This window comes from Sciurus carolinensis, chromosome 14, assembly GCF_902686445.1.
Source record: "Sciurus carolinensis chromosome 14, mSciCar1.2, whole genome shotgun sequence".
Lineage (NCBI taxonomy): Eukaryota > Metazoa > Chordata > Mammalia > Rodentia > Sciuridae > Sciurus > Sciurus carolinensis.
The window spans coordinates 65,375,023-65,391,590 of record NC_062226.1 but is presented as its reverse complement, the minus strand read 5'-3'; the positions used below and the strand labels follow the sequence as shown (position 1 = coordinate 65,391,590).

Below are 16,568 nucleotides of genomic sequence, written 5' to 3'. Positions count from 1 at the left end.
TGTGCTCCTCAGACTTTGCCTCTGGTAGTTTCTCTACTCCTCTTCCCCCAGCTCTGCTCCCTGTCCTGCCAGCTCGGTGCCACTTTGAGCCTGGTATATAGGTCATTCACCCAGCCCTGCAGCAGTGTTCCACCTCCCTGCCCAGGTGATGGCTATCAAGAATTCACAGGAAGGGCAGTTTTCACGTTGCAAAAGCCTTGGTAAATCCAGCAGGTCACTAACCTAACTGATATATTTATTAAACCAAAGGAGGATGCTTGTGGAAACTGTTCAGAGTTGAATTAGTCTCTCAGAAATACATCAATTAGAGACGTAAATACAGTTAACACTGAGAGCCAAGACTAATAACCTGTGCTCCTGTATATTCCTTGCCAAATTAACAGGTAAAAAAAAACAGCCTGCCATGAAATTCTCTGGTGACATAAAAATGCTTCTTACTATTGTGAGTTGAGCTGCTGTTAAGAATGAAATTATGGCATTTGCCAGTAAATGGATGGAGTTGGAGAATATCATGCTAAGTGAAATAAGCCAAACCCAAAAAAACCAAGGCCTAATGTTTTCTCTGATATGCAGATGCTAATTCACAATAAGGGGGCCAGGGCAGCACTAGGGAAGAGTAGAGTTATTTTAGATTAGATAGAGGGGAGTGAAGGTAGGGGAAGGGGCTATAGGGGTAGGGAAGAGAGCAGAGTGAAACAGACATTATTACCTCATGTACATGTTTGACTGCATGACCAATGTGATCCTACAATATGTATAATCAAAAAAATGAGAAATTACACTCCATTTATATGATGTATCAAAATGTATAAATGCATTCTACTGTCATGTACAACTAATTAGAACAAATTTTAAAAAATAAAGAAAAATGCTTATTTATGGCTGTTTTTTTTAAAATAGGAAGTATCCCTCTTTATGTGAGAATAAGGTTAAGAAACCATCTTAATCAGGTAAATTTGAATATAGGCTGGTATTAGATGATATCAAAAGATTGTCCATAATTTCGTTACAGGTGATAATGGCATGTGCCCAAACACTGTGGCTCCGTAAAATCCTGGCCCAGGTCTTAGTAGCCAGTGAGTCTCAATTCAGGTCATATATTCTTTAATACCCTAATTCTGATGACCGGAGCCTCCTATGAGCAGCACAGGAACAAAAGAGCCCCTCCAATTCCACTCCAAGTATGCCTCCTGCTCCTAGCCATACTCAGTATAAGAAGCAAGAGCTCTTCCATTCACACCTCTTGGCCACTGTCTGGGTGGAAAGTGCTCCACTGGGCATCACTGCGCCCCCTGGTGTCTGCTGTGGCTATCACACCTCTCTGTTCCTGATCAGTTCCCCCTTTGTTCCTTCATCCTGAAAAAGAAGCAACAGCTTAATTCTCCATAGTATGGGTAAGAGCAAACTGTTACACAGATCAGAGTGTTACTAAAGGCTTTGGGGTAACCAAAATCAGATGAAACAGCAATGGCGGCATCCAGGGATCTTCCACCGTCCTTGAGTTCTTTAACAGGGCTGCCCCTCTGTTTAGTTGCCAGCCTGCCTCTAGGAAACCGGGGCAGTTTATATCTTCAGACAAGCTCTGCTGCACCTCAAGCCCCAGCACCCAACACTAGGTTCTAAGAAGGAAAAGTTTCACTACCGCACAGACATTCCTGTCCTGACCCAAATGCAACTTTTTTCCTGTGAGGCTTGCCATTGTGGAAAAACTACTTCAGAGAAAACCTCCCTTGCAGCCCCACAGGGTAGGTCTTGCCTCGTGGGCCCCATCAGGGGACATAGGTAGAATTGGCACACTAGTACCTGCTGAATTATTACCTCCCCACCCAGCCCATAGAACTTGGAGTCTGACCAGGTCAGCATGAGCCAAGTCCATGCTGGTTCCTCTGCACATTTCTTCCTCCAGACAAGAGAAGCTCATTCCTAACCATTCTTATGACAATTGCCTAAGCTCTGGATTTCTTGAGTTGTCAGACTCAAGAAGCAATTCCAGTTTGCAGCTTAGTGTATTCCAAATTCATAGCAAGCCAAGAAAACTCCTTCCTTTCCCTCAAATCCCCTTCCAGGCCCCTGTGTGTAGATCCTAGGATGGATTCTACTTCCTGGGAAAATCATGTCACCAACACTAGATATCAGAAGAAAACATTTACCCTCCACGTATCAAGGACTTTACAGTTCCTAAAAGGACGTTACTTGGGTGATTGAATTTACATTTGTGGGGAACTTCTCCAAAGATAAAGTTAAGGGCTAGGGTTGTAGCTCAGTGGTAGAGTGCTCACCTCACACATATGAGGTGATCCTCAGCACCACATAAAAATAAATAAATTTTTTAAAAAAGTGTTGTGTTCATCTATAACCAAAAAAAAAAAAAAGATAAAGTTAATGCCCAACCCTCTAGAAGATTAAAAAAAATTGCTCCAGGATTTTAAATGATAGTTACTTCAGATTCAACATCAGTTTCTCAAAGTTTTTAAGTCTTGACCTCAACCATAAGAGCAAAAGTTTTCCACTACTTTCTAACCAAAGAAAAAAAATGTTGAAAACTTTATAAAAGCTTAGACCTAAAGAGTGCTTATTCAATAACAGATATAGAATACATATGTGAGTTAGTTACCTTTCAAACAGAAGTCAGTAAAGTGTCTCCATAAGGAGACAAATAGTAAATGTTTTAGGCTTTTTGGGCCAGTCAGTTTCTGTCCAGCTACCTAACTCTGGTTATCACGAGAAAACAGCCACCGACAGTAGGTAAATGATGTAGAGTGACTGTGTGCCAGTAAAACATTCATTTGCCAAAACATGAGGCCCCTGCTGCAGATGAAAGACAAGACTGGATCTTGATTCTTAGAAACCAATCTAATTGAGATTGAATCCATGTGGCAAAATAAACCACAACACTGAACAATGAGTATAAATGCCCTGGAGAGATGTGGAGTTATAAAGAGAATGGAGAAGAATAAAATGCAGTGGGTCAGAGATTCCAGAGACCCTTATTTTGAAATTCAGGCTTGCATCATTTGGGCTGGGAAAGGCATTGGTTAAGGCTATGTATTCATTTACTCGTAGGCAGCTGTGTACCTGGAAATGATCCCACATCCGCCAGTGGAAAGAACCATGCCATGTGCCTCCCTGAGACAGGGTTCAGTTTTATTCAGAAAAATATTTATTAATCCCAACTGCATGAAAACTAACAGAAAACCACCCATAAGAGGGTGAGAGCCTGTCAATCATCTGATCATGGACCAGAGTCTTTGGATAGCCAGGTACAGGAATCTCCATGTTGACAAGAAGATACCAGACTTGCAGATGCACATATCACTTGGCTGTATAACTTGCTGCTAATTATAAGCCACTGCTCATAAACATAGGAATCTAGGAGCTTTAATGCCAACTTCATCTATGGGGGAAAATACTCACTCTTTCTTGAAGCTGTGATGGTTTGTTATACAGTTCAGTTTTAATGAAAATTGACACTTCAAGGTGGTTTATAAAACTCCACTCTGGGGAAGGCAAGGTTGTGGCCTAAGACTGCAACATCTAGAAGCAGCATTTTCTCCCTTCCTTTTAAGTTCCCCCTGCCCTTATCCCCAGCCTTTTTTGGGAACCAGGAAAATAAGGTAACTTAAGTAGCTTTTCTCACTTGAATTAAACCTTCCCCTAAGATCATCAAGAAATGTGTATCGAGTAAGAACACAGCTATTGAATCCAAGGGACTTACATTAATTTGGTTTCTATAGTGCTTTTACCCCCCAAAGAGAAAAGGAACACAAAGTGTAAAAGAAGTAAAGTTTCCTTAATGAATGTACTATTTACAGAGTAATAATATGAAAAGTGGCAGGAGATAAACATGCCCTGCTTCAGTCTCTCCCTGAGACTGTGAAACCCAAGAATCGACCATGAATGAGTTTTCCTTATGCCTAAACTGCTACTTGATTGGTTTGCAGCCCTCTTTGACCACAAGATAACCCAATTGTGTTTCTTTAAAAAGGAGAGAAAACCCCTGCAGGAATTTTAATAATTCACCAGTGTATTGAATGCATGGACCTGGGAGACTTCATTCACTCATTCCATCTTCAGTGATCCAGGCTCTATGCTAGGCGTGCAAGACATCAAGTTAAGTCCTATTCTTGCAAGAAAGAGAAACTACATGTGTTAAGTGCTATGCTTTGTGGGAATGAGGGCAGTGGAAGGAACTTAGAGGTGGAGTTTTGAAGGAAGGATATGAATCAAGAGAATGGAGGAATATTCCAGACATAAGAAAATGCTGAATGGCTAGCATCTTGGGAATGCAGTGAGATTATCTGAAGTGTTACAAACGTGGGGAGAAAGAATGGGATGGAAGAGTGGGCATGTGGCTTCAGTGACTTTGTGTGGACTTGAGCCTGTAGGCAGAGGGAAGTAAGTCATAGCAGTGACTGCCTCTTGTGCCATTTTCTACAGAGGGACACCCTGAATAAGCTTCAGGTGGAGAAGTGTCCATCATAGAAGGACAGGAAAGTCTTGTGGTTAAGAGCACAAATCTAGGAGCCACACTGCCTGGGTTTGAATCCTGATTCTGCCATTTACCAGCCTGGAAACCATGGATGAGTTACTTAATGTGTGCTCAACTAATACTAGTACTGTGTATTAATGCATCTAGAGTACTATATAATCTTTTTGATAATGGTAGATTCCATCATTTATTTTTTAAATTTCTTTATTCTAATTAGTTGTACATGACAGTAAAATGCTTTTATGCATTTGGATAGATCATACATAAATGGAGTATAATTTCTCATTTTTCTGACTGTACATATTGTAGGATCACATCAGTCATGCAGTCATACATGTACATGAGGTAATAATGTTGGTTTCACAATACTATCCTTCCTTCCTCCATACCCCTTCCCCTCCCATTACTCCCCTCTACCTAATCTAAAGTAACTCTATTCTTCCCTAGTCCCCCACCCTTATGGTAAATTAGCAGCCATATATCAGAGAAAATATTTGGCCTTTGGTTTTGGGGGGTTTGGCTTATTTTACTTAGCATGATATTCTCTAACTCCATCCATTTACCAGCAAATGCCATAATTTCATTCTTCTTTAAAGCTGAGTAGTATTTCATCATGTGTATATACATATATATATATGTATATATATATATATATATCCATTTTCTTTATCCATTCATCTGTTGAAGGGGGTTTTGTCCACTGTCAGAAGTTTCTAGAAAATCCCTCAGTTGGCACCAGGAGCTACAAGTTACAATATTACGATTTAGCTACACACTTGTGAGAGCACCAAATGCCTTGATTCAGGAAATGAAAACATTTCATTTCATGTGTGATCTTCTCACAGCTTGTAAAGTTCACCAGCATACAAGAAGCTTCTAACTAGAAGCCTTAGCTATCAATTTTATAGGATAAGGAAAAGCAAAACATCAAATAATGATGATAATAATATTAATTAGATTGTGACAGAAAAGCAGAAACCTCCCATTTCACCCTAAGCTAGCTGCTGATGTCAAAGCATTCATGAACTTTAGAATAGTTGAATTCCTTGGATCCTCTGGGTGTGTTTAATGTTTCTATTGAATAACAAGCCTCCTAAAAATGTCATGGGGTCTTCTGAACAATTGGTCCCAAATATAAATACCACCATACTTCATGGTATTAAAAAATGTTAAAACAGCCTACAATCTGCCAAAGAACCAAGAGACCAGCCACTGCTTCTTGACACATGTTTTGAACATCAAATGTGAACAGTGGCTGTAAAGTGACCTTTGCTTGATTCTGCCCGAGGATTGGCTTATTTTGTTCACTTCACAAAATAGTCTAGGGTGATGATATCACCTATTTTAAGGGAGTTCTTTATATTAATGTCTCTAAGAAGTAGAGATGTCATAGGTGACGAGTGCACAAAACTGTTTTGCATACTTCCCTCTGCCTTTTTTCTTGCCTTTTAACCTCCCAGGGGTATTAATCCAGGCTGTTGAGATTTCCCTGTGCCCTGGACTAACAATGAGAGATCATATCCAGCTTTGTTTTCCCCAGGGAATAAAAAAAAAAAAAATTTCATAGTTCAAAAATCATGAACTTGTTTGTTGACTCCTCATAGCAACTCTGTGAAGTAGTGGAGTAGGTGGGGTCTTATCTTCGTCTTTAGAGATAAGGAAACAAGAGGTTGGAGAGAGATTAAGCCACTTTTCTAAGATCACACAGATCATAAGGGCAACACCTGGTCCTAATGAATTCCACACTGGAACATTCTGCTGCCCAGGGGCCAAAGCCTGGGAGATTAATCTGAGATAGGCAACCATACATACGAAACCACAGTATTCATTCAATCAACATGTCTGTCGAGCTGCTCTGATGTGCTGGGCACCAGATATATGTTGGTGGACAAGGAGATATCTAGGTGTCCTGCCTCTATGGAGTTTTCAATCTAGTGAGAAACACAGATGTTAAACAATGTGCTCAGTGATGAAAAATTGTGAAACATGATATGCACAGGACTCCAAGTAAGAAAATCAGGGCCTTGTGCTCAGAGAAGTACTCTGAATAAAGATCTTAAAAGCCAAATAAAGAGTGAGGCAGAGGAAAGAGCCTGTGCAGAGTCCTGGAGGTGGGAAGGAGCATGATCTGCTCTAGAAGAGGGCTAGGGAGACGATGAGGTGGGCAGTTGGCACAGGTTGGGACTGGAAAGGCAGGTAGGTACTTCATTTGCTGGGTGAGAATTTTCTATTTTATCTTCGGCGCCATTGGAGGGTTACACCAGAGTATAAAATAACTTGATTTATGTATTCAGAAGATCTCTTTGATGACTATATAGTGAAAGAATGAGTGAGGGAGGGATGAGTTCATGTTTGTTGGATGCCTTCCATCGCTTAGTGACGTGGCTCATATTGATCATTCATGCTGTAATATCAGAGACTGCTCACCTAGCACTAGTTTAGGCAATGTCCCAGGCATGCTGTAGACACTAATTCTAATCCTCAGGACAGCTGTGCAAGCAGAGGTTGTTCACTTTGCTCCTCACCATCATCCTTAAGGAGGTTAGGCATTTAAAACCTCCATTGTGTCAATGGAGAAACTGAGTCTGAGAGGAGAAGGCTGGGATTTAAGTCCAGTCCATTCCACCAAAGTCCATGCATGTTTCTTTCTATGCAGTGGACTCTGCTGGTGACAGGTAGGAGTCATCCACATAGCAGGTCCTTACTCCTATGCAACTCTGAGTTTCTTGAATGTTGTGTCCATTCAGAATCGTGAAGCACCATCAAATGACAGATGAAAAAACTTCCCAGGGACAAAGTTAATTTTGACACCTTAACTGCAAGGTGGAGAGGGAATGTCATGAAAACTTTGTTCTTCTGTGGGTGGCAGCTTCATCAGAAGGTTTTCTGACAAGTCTTTTGCTCTTGGATGTTTATTTTTAAAACCCGCTATTGTTTAGCCCAGGCACTGCTTCCTTTGCAGTGTTTTTATAAAAAGTTCAGATGATTACTGCTTTGGCCAAGAGCCAACATCCCAACTCGTCAGAGCCTCCTCCTGAGGTAAAGAAAGCAAATGCTTTTTCCTAAAATAAAGCACTTCCTGGTACCCCTGACTTCCAAAGACAACCATGGATCTTATCCCTGTTTCTAGGCCACAGCCCAACTCAGAACTATTCCTGATTCTAAAGGATGAGCCTTATTGATAACTGGAATCCTGTGCATCTTTTTCTGCCTAATTCAGGTGCTACTGGCTCTATCAAGTATTTCCTGGTCACCTCCTTCTGGTGATACCTCAAGCTCTTCAGAAAGCCCACAGTACTGTTTGGTACACCAAGGCTTCACAAAGTGTCTAGTTCTTAAACTGCATGAGAAAATCCAGTTTTTAAAATTTCTAATCTTTCACAAATTAGCAACCTTTATAAACTATAATAAAAACAATCTACCAGAAAAACAATACAAAAAAGACATATAAGACACTACCCTTATGTTTTATTACTCCATCCAAAAGATATTACTGTAAGTGCTTTTCAACACTGATGTTAATGTCTGTGCGGATCCTCTTGCACCTGCTTCGTGATGAATGTACACACAGTCCACTATCATTTGTCATTTCCGGTGGAACAGCTATTAGCTCCCAGGAGGAAAGAGTTCCTAGAGTGAACTGTAAAGAGAGATTTTACCAGGCACCAGACTTGAGAGCAGGAAACCCAGGTGGATGTTGAGAGTAAAATCCAGGATAAGGCATGGTCACATTTTTCCCATGTGGGCATGCTGTTCTACCTACCCCCACTAAGGATGGAGAGGCACCACCTTCAGGGTCTAATGCCTGGATTATGGTGCCATGTGCAAGGCAAATATTCACTAAGCTTGACCACTAGTTTCCAATGTGGTAGTATCACCCTAATGGCAGCAAAAGCTGATCTGAGGTGAGGGGCAGGGGCAAGGGAAGGGAAGAATTTTACTCTGTGTAAAAAGTGCATGTAGTCATTTAGTACATAAACACATAATTTTTGGTACTAAAATTTCATGGAGGTGGTAATTAAGGGGAAAATGTCTAAAAGGTTTTGTGGAGGGGGATGAACCATAATAAAGAAAAACAAGTTGAGAAACACAGAGATGCTAAATATGTTCTCACCCAGAGGCCTTTGGCAAGTATTTTCCTTGGCTAACCTGAGAACCCAGCTGAACCACTATGTACAAGTGACTTCTAAGGAGTCTACCTGCTGAGCTCTACATTTCTGACACACAAATAGACTTTTGAAATGGATTCAGTTGATAAAAGGAGGATAACCTATAAAAAGTATAGCTCTCTCCATCACGTGGGAAGCTTGACATGAAAACATTCATTAAGTACTTTATTGAATGTTCTAGAAACTCAAAGAAGAATAAGTCTCAGGTCTTGGAGCAATATGGCATCATGTGCCTGGAGATTGTGGCTTACCCTCTTCTTCTCCCTGTCCCTGTGCTGTCAAGGTCAGGAGGCTTCACTGAATTTCATAATGAAGTTAAACTTGAGCTGTTCATTCAACATTGTTGAGCACCCACTAAATGCTGAACACTCTGTAAGGTCTAGAGAGTGTGCTGTCCAATGTGACAAGTGTTAGCCATAAGTGGCTATTTAAGTTGAAATTATTTTAAATTAAAATTTAAATGCCATTCCTCAGGCACAGTAGCCACTTTTCAAGTGCTCACTAGCCCTTATGTAGTATGTGGCTACTTCAATGGATGGCACAAATACAGAGCATCTCCAGGTCCTGGGAAGTTTCACTGGACAGCAGTAGTCTAGAGTTTTGCAGCACATGGATGAAGCCTCTGTGGCATAGTGGTTAAGAATATGGTCTTTGGGGTCAAACCAGGATTGGGATCCCAGCTTCACCACTGACCTCCCCAGCTTTATATCCATGGTGATACTTAGCCTTTCTGAGCCACAACTTCTTCCTCTGTAAAGAAGATAATAATGCCTGTCTCTGAGGATTATAATGTGAATTAAAGGAGATGACTGAGTAATGTGCAGTCAGTATAGTGGCTAGTGCCATCATTATCATCATTTTTGTTATAATTATCATCATCATCATTATTGGCAGGTGGGGTGTTTAGACCATCCAGACAGATATTCATAGTTATTAAGTTCTGTAATGCTCTATTATATAGGGTTTCAAAGGTTAAGCTGTTTTCCTTGTATATGTCCCTTCCCTCTACAGTGCTCACCACCCTTTATCCCCAACGATGCATTTTAAATCATCCAAGGGCCTGGATTTGGGGTGCTGCTCTGGCCCCCAATCAACATTGATGACTAGAGAAGTAGAGGTTTAACTGTAAGAGTGTAGAGATGTACAGTTATTGATTTGAGTAAATTTCTGCTGTATCTAGGAATACAGGAGGCATGAGATAGATGAGAGAAATGGGAAGTCAAGCCCTTGCTGACAGACCTATAAGATAGTTGCTGTGCTCCTGCTGAGAGGAGCTGGTTGACTGCTCAAGGAGGTATTTGCTTAGATATTTCCACCAAGAAGCTCGTTATTATGAAGGTTTTTATTGCCAGCTGGGTCCTGAAGTACAATCGGAAGCACCAGCTCATGGCCAAATCATTAAGACAAATTAAGACATATTAACATATGCTGGAAACAATTACCCACATAGATTTAATTTGTTTCACTGCTGGAAGAAAGTCCTGAGAGGGCACCAAACACATCCCGGAGAATAGTTCCATAACTACCCTGTGAATCTGTCACATCTTAGCCCTTTAGGGCTTGGAAGCTGCTTGAGTTGGACATCTACCAAAGAAGACAATATATCTGAAAATACATCCTCCATGAGGTCAGAATTACAGGAGTTTGTGTAGGTTACACGGGATTGTATTAAAGTGGTGAGTTTCTTGTTTCTTTTTAACCTACCCTTCTTTTTGTAAATAATTACGATAATTATCAAAATAATGGACTGAGCTCTAAAATGAAATAGGCACATTTTATAATCATACAATGTACTTAGCAAACATATATTTATGTTATTGTCTGCTATTTATTAGAAAGACCTAAACTAAAAATGAGGTTGTTCGTTTGTGAATTGTGGCCTTCAGCTTGGATTTTTTTCTTCTTATTGTTGTTCTTTGCATAATTGTTATTTTTCAATGCCTTACTGTCAGGAAAAGAAGGTCCCCTCAGCGCATGAAATTTCATTTTTCCTAAAGAAGGAGAATAGACTCTATCATCAAGGTTATTCTAGGATGTGACTGTTGCAATATGCCCATCATTTGTGATTGCACAACCTTGGTGAATGGCCCCTTAACAACTTCCTGGGTAGCTGCTAAAGAGGCCAGGGTTCCCTCTCTCAAAATATTACCTTCCAGAAGAGTAATCAAGTCCAAGGAATAGTGTTTGTAAAGTGAGAAATGATCTGCTCTGTCATCATAATAATGATAGTGTCCTTGCAGATTTTTCCTACACGTCATATATGTACCATTACATGTGAGGAGCATAATCCCCCAGTCACTTTAAAAAAAAAAAAAGTGGGTAAGCCTTTTATAGTGTGAGGGGAAACCATAAAAGCTGCCTATGCAGCCTGATAGCCCTACAGGTTTACTACCTTTCCCTTGGGGTTGCCTTGTGACAGCCACTTCTTTTTTCCTGTTACGTACTTTGGGCTTTGCAGTCATAAGACAACTCAGAAATGTTGAAAATGCAAAATAATTTTCTCTGGTGATCATTTGACTCAAAACATGATCTTCATTTTAGAACTCATGTAGGTTCAGGTCTTAAATCTTAAATGACAGCTTGCTGAAAGATGCTTTGGTTGTTTCTCAATTTTTCCCATCCCCATCATAGGAGTCCAATTAGAGAACATCATTTGACTTCATTTATACAGGCATTTTTGATGGAGGGCAAGGGTTTCTAGTAAACAAAGATGTATGCCTGCCACCTCTACTTTAGCTGTCCTTGGCATTCCAGAAACCCCCCTTAAATGTAGGCAACAATCTTATTGGTATCCCAGGACTATTTGAAACTAGATCTAATGATGGAGACATAAAGTCTCTTAAATCACTTATGCCCTTGGAATTTTTATTTATATCCTTCCTCTATCAAACAGAAAATTTAAGGCATCTAACAATAAAATAAGTTGTTCAAGTAGAAGCAATTTGAAAATTATGAAAAGAGGAAGGAAATATGTTAGGATAGATAATGAAATTACTGTGAATTATTATTAAATCAGATCCTAAGACAGTCTAAAGATCTAACAGTAAGTGGATGATTTAGTACATTACAGTACATTAAGATTATGTAGCCACTAAAATTATCCTCAGGGTAAGTTTGTTAAAATTATCCTCAGGGTAAGTTTGTAACAATGAGGGGGAATGCTTATAATACAGAATTAAGAAGAGAGCGGGTTAAAAACAGCTACAAAAAGATTATCTCAGCTATGTTTACTGAAATATTGAGAAAAAATATTGGAGAAAAATTCACCAGCTTGTTAAACATAGTTGGTTAGATAAAGTCTTTTATTTTCATCTTTATTTTTGTTCTAGTTAATTCTAATGAATATGCATTCCTTTTATAATCAGACATAATCGTTACTTTTTCACTTGACTCTGAGCTTCCTGACAGATAAGACAGAGGGAAAAACATTCATGACTTGCATGATTCCTATTATGTGACAAGAGAACTGTCTCAGTTCTTCAAGATAAATGTTACCTTAGTATGGAATTCCAAGAAAGGTTTATCAGTTTATCATAAAGGATATTGAGTGACATAATATGCAAATCCTGGTAAGGTTCTTAGAGCACTTGCAGAAGGGATACTCCTTGTGACTGCTTCATGACTGCCCCCAAGAAAAGAGACCACAGCTGTTAGTCTGCCCGGGGACTCCATTTCTTAATTCTGAGCTTGGAATTTTTAAGTGCTTTTGCCCATTGTGTCTTATCCAAATTAACTGTGTAAGATGGGCCTTGGAGATATAGAAGACAGCTCTCAGCTCTTCATTTCACACCTTAAGAACTGAATCACCAGTCCTGGAATTCTATGTTTTAAAAATGAATGTAGTGGGCTGGGGATATAGCTCAGTCGGTAGAGTGCTTGCCTTGCAAGCACAAGGCCCTGGGTTCAATCCTCAGCACCGCAAAAAAAAAAAAAAAGAACGTAAGTTGACTTCTTCCTCCTCTCCTTCTAGGTGTTGCTGCACTGGACTCCAATGTATCTGGAAAAATTGGACTGCGTGCTGTCGTGTATTATTTCTGTACCACCATCATTGCTGTAATTCTAGGTAATATTTATTTCTAACCCTTATTCCTTAATACAATTGTGACTTTTTTCATCCAAAAAGTAGTTGGGCTGTTAAAAACGAACATTATTTAATCAGAAAGTAATATTGTCAAACTATCCAGGAACTTTTTGCCTTGAAGTCTACATTGCACCTGTTATGTGAAGAAAATACAATGCTGACATAATTTTAGACATGGTACTGTTTAGTAGAGTCTCTAGTAAGAAACAGGAAGTGGGTGACAGTTCCATGCCTTATCTGAATCGTTGGTAGAACAAAGTGAAGCCAAGAGCTTATATAATCTTAAACTGGGTAATTAGTTTATAATAGTGGCACTGAGTATGACAACATATTTCTGGAAAGGTAGGATTTCAGTGTATTTCACACTTTACCAAGTGCTAATGCCTAACAGTCTTGCTAAGTATAAATCCCACTTGTGAGAGGAAGAAAGTTTTCTTAAAGGAAGAGCTGTTCTTGTAGCTTCAATCATGCTTTGTGAGGAAAACTTGGTCCATCCTCTGTGACCTAGCATGACATTTTAGGAAGGGTGCCCAGAGTGGGAGGAAAGGAGAGAAATGTGCTCAGATGTTGCAGTCAGCTTGATGCTTGCAGCCCTGATTCAGTGAATGAGTAAGTGTTGGGATTTGGTGAAGTTTTAGTGGTATTAGGCAGAGGGGCTTAGGAGGGCCTGAGCCCTGCCCTAAACCAAAGTTGCATCTCCTCAAGAGGTTCCTGAGGGAATTCAACACCAAGAAAAAATAGCAGAGAAAAAGCAAGATACTGCTTTATTATTATCTGGGTGTTTATTTCTTCTGCAGCTCTGACAGGGAAAAGTAAACCATAAAGAAAAGATTCACAGTCCTCTTTCTGCCCAATGACTGCTCCTACTAGCAAAAATGACCCATTCTACACGCCAAAGTTCCCTTAGTATTTCTTCCTCTTGGGGAAGGAGCAAGAAAGGACATGGGGATGTCTTTTCTTTCTCACTCTTTTCCAGTCTAACACCACTCAATGCCTTGGTCTCTTCTACAGCCTCCCACTGCTGCTGGACACTTTAAGAGACAGAAACCCATTATTTCCAGAGACCACAATGGTGCTTTCAGATGATCTAGCATACAGCCAGGTCTTCCTTACAGTATGGAGAAGCTTCCCTCCCTGAAATTCCTGCCTGTCTATCCTCCATTCCAACCCTGAATGACACTTGCCCATAATATAACTTTCTATCTATCCCAAGGTCTGTGGAACAGAAGGTAGATAAGACAAAGCTTGTTCTGTATGAACTGCAGAATGACCAGCATCTGTAGGCAAAAGTTACAAAAGATATCAATAGGTTCCCTGGGTCAGGAAATGAAGTACCTTCACCCCCACACCTACCTGGGTTGATTTCATAAGTTGAAGAAAAGGAAAAATAAAATTCTCATCAATAAGTATTTCCAGAAGCAATTCTTGGATGCAACCCCTTCATTTAAGAAGAAGGGAGGAATTTCTTCTGCTTATTAATTTCACTGGGGAATAATTAAGGCAGCCACTGGAGTCCCAGCTGGGATTCAGCATTTGGCTAGATCTCAGGTCTTCCCCATCACAGTATTACCTGGTACCACCCCGCCTACTGACTGTAAGAAGGATACACCAGAATGCCAAATGCTCTGGAAGGTTCTTCATTTTGTATTTTTACAGTTTTGGTACCAGGGATTGAACCCAGGGGCGCTTAACCACTGAGCTACATCCCCAGCTCTTTTTATTTTGTGACAGGGTCTTGCTAAGTTGCTTAGGGCCTCCCTAAGTTGCTGAGGCTGGCTTTGAACTTGTGATCCTCCTGCCTCTGCTTCCCGAGTCACAGAAATTATAGGCATGTGCCACTGTGCATGGCCCTGGAAGGTTTTTAACACTCTGTGGATACTGTCCTTGACAATAGGTATTGTGCTGGTGGTGAGCATCAAGCCTGGTGTCACCCAGAAGGTGACTGAAATTGACAGGACAGGAAGCACCCCCGAAGTCAGCACAGTGGACGCCATGTTAGACCTGATCAGGTGAGAGTCTTAGCTTCATGGTTGTGCCAGCTTTGTAGTTACAGGAGGCCATGTGCTTGCTTTAATGCTCTTCTGTCTTGATATTTTTACTAATTTTTGAATTATTATGCATCTTCATTTTACCTTGGACCCCACAAATTACATGACAAGTAATTACTGCTTACTAGTCATGGTTCCAAGAGGATTGGAAGCAAAAGCATCCTCTGTAAGAATTCAGGATGAACAGAGATACAGAAAGTATCCTTATTGACTAAAGATGTTGGATGGTCAATCTATAGCATACTTGGAGGTACACATTGTTTTAATTGTAGGGAGAAACCCTCATGCTTAGAAAAATACTTTTTTTTTTTTTTTTTTGCAGTGCTGGGAATTGAACCCAGGGTCTTGTGCTTGTAAGGCAAACATTCTACCAACTGAGCTATATCCCCAGCCCCAGAAAAATACATTTTTTAAGTGTACAGGGAAAAATCCTCTTATCTAAAAAAGAGCCAGAAATAGGTTTGTCAATTAAAAGTAGCAATTAAAGCAGAGATTCACAAAAATGTTATAGGAGAGCTGGTATGTGACACAGTGATAGAGTACTTGTCTAGCATGCACAAGGCCATGGGTTCAATCCCCAGCACCCCACACATTAAAAAAAAAAAAGGTTATTGACTCTGTATTACATATTTTGTTTCTACCTAAAATTTAAAAACATTTTTTCATGAATTTTTTAGATGTAGGGCCATAGTCTTTGTTTGAGCGTAACACTTCATTATATTTTCATGTCATTTCTGTTACATATGCTGCCCTTATAAATGCATCATCTACAATTTCCAGATTGAGTTTCTGTGTAGTGGAGTAACCCAAGCCCTTCAAAATTTCAAAGAAAGTGGAGTGCCAAATCCTTCCAGTTTTTATTTTTATTTCGGTTGTCTCCCCTCAACAGATTTAATAGCAAAAATTGTTGTCATTTGCCTATATTGAGTTTCCAGGCATCCAACTTGGTTTTTAATATAAACCATACCATCCTTTGCACAATCTTATTTCAATTCTTTAATATTTAATTCAATAATCACAATGATATTTGAAATTGGCATAAAGAATTTGAGAACAGATTATTAGTAAGAATATTGTCTTGTGTATAAAAATTGCAACATGCAGAAAATTAAAGAATTGTCTCTCAACTCTAAGTGTCTACTTGCCAGTACAGCTTTTCACTGGGGACAGCAACTGTGTCATTCAGTGAATTGGTTAAGTGATGTTTGATTAGGAGAACATTCTATACTCAGTTAAGGCTCAGCAAACAAGAAAGCAAGCTTATTACAAGGAAGTATTATTCGAAAGAGAGACCAGATGAGAAATCAGAGCACTCATTCTATGTTACACTCATTTTTCATCAATGTATTTGAGTATGATAAACACACACACACACACACAAAAAAAAAACACTTGTTGCCATACCATAATATTGCTTTTCATGTCTCCAACAGGAATATGTTCCCCGAGAACCTTGTCCAAGCCTGTTTTCAGCAGGTAATATTAATGACTTTTGCCCTTGAGTTTCTCTCCTCTTTTCATTACCAGTTAAGATTTTTTTTTCTTCTGTGATCTAAGAAATGGAAGTAATCCCATCAAACATGGCACTGGGCAGTGCACCTATGTCTGGGGAGTTTCAGTGGCTTCTCTGTTTTGTATCCCTGCTTTTTCAAATGTGATGTGAAATGCACATCATAATTTACACCACTCCCTTTTTCTTATATGTACTTTCCCTCATAAGGGCCCAAATGGAGCAAATTAGGAATCTGTCAAAACAATGAGTGACTTAAAATGTGGTCCTC

General features: G+C 39.8%; 1 protein-coding gene across 1 annotated transcript in view; it reads left to right on the top strand.

The window, feature by feature from the left end:
* Nucleotides 1–16,568, top strand: part of Slc1a1 (solute carrier family 1 member 1) — a 75,658-nt gene that overhangs the window by 40,235 nt on the left and 18,855 nt on the right. Inside the window, exons 3-5 of the mRNA XM_047525216.1 lie at nucleotides 12,629–12,721; nucleotides 14,634–14,748; nucleotides 16,221–16,263. Of these exons, the coding sequence (XP_047381172.1) occupies nucleotides 12,629–12,721; nucleotides 14,634–14,748; nucleotides 16,221–16,263 (251 nt within the window). The remainder of the gene's footprint in view (nucleotides 1–12,628; nucleotides 12,722–14,633; nucleotides 14,749–16,220; nucleotides 16,264–16,568) is intronic.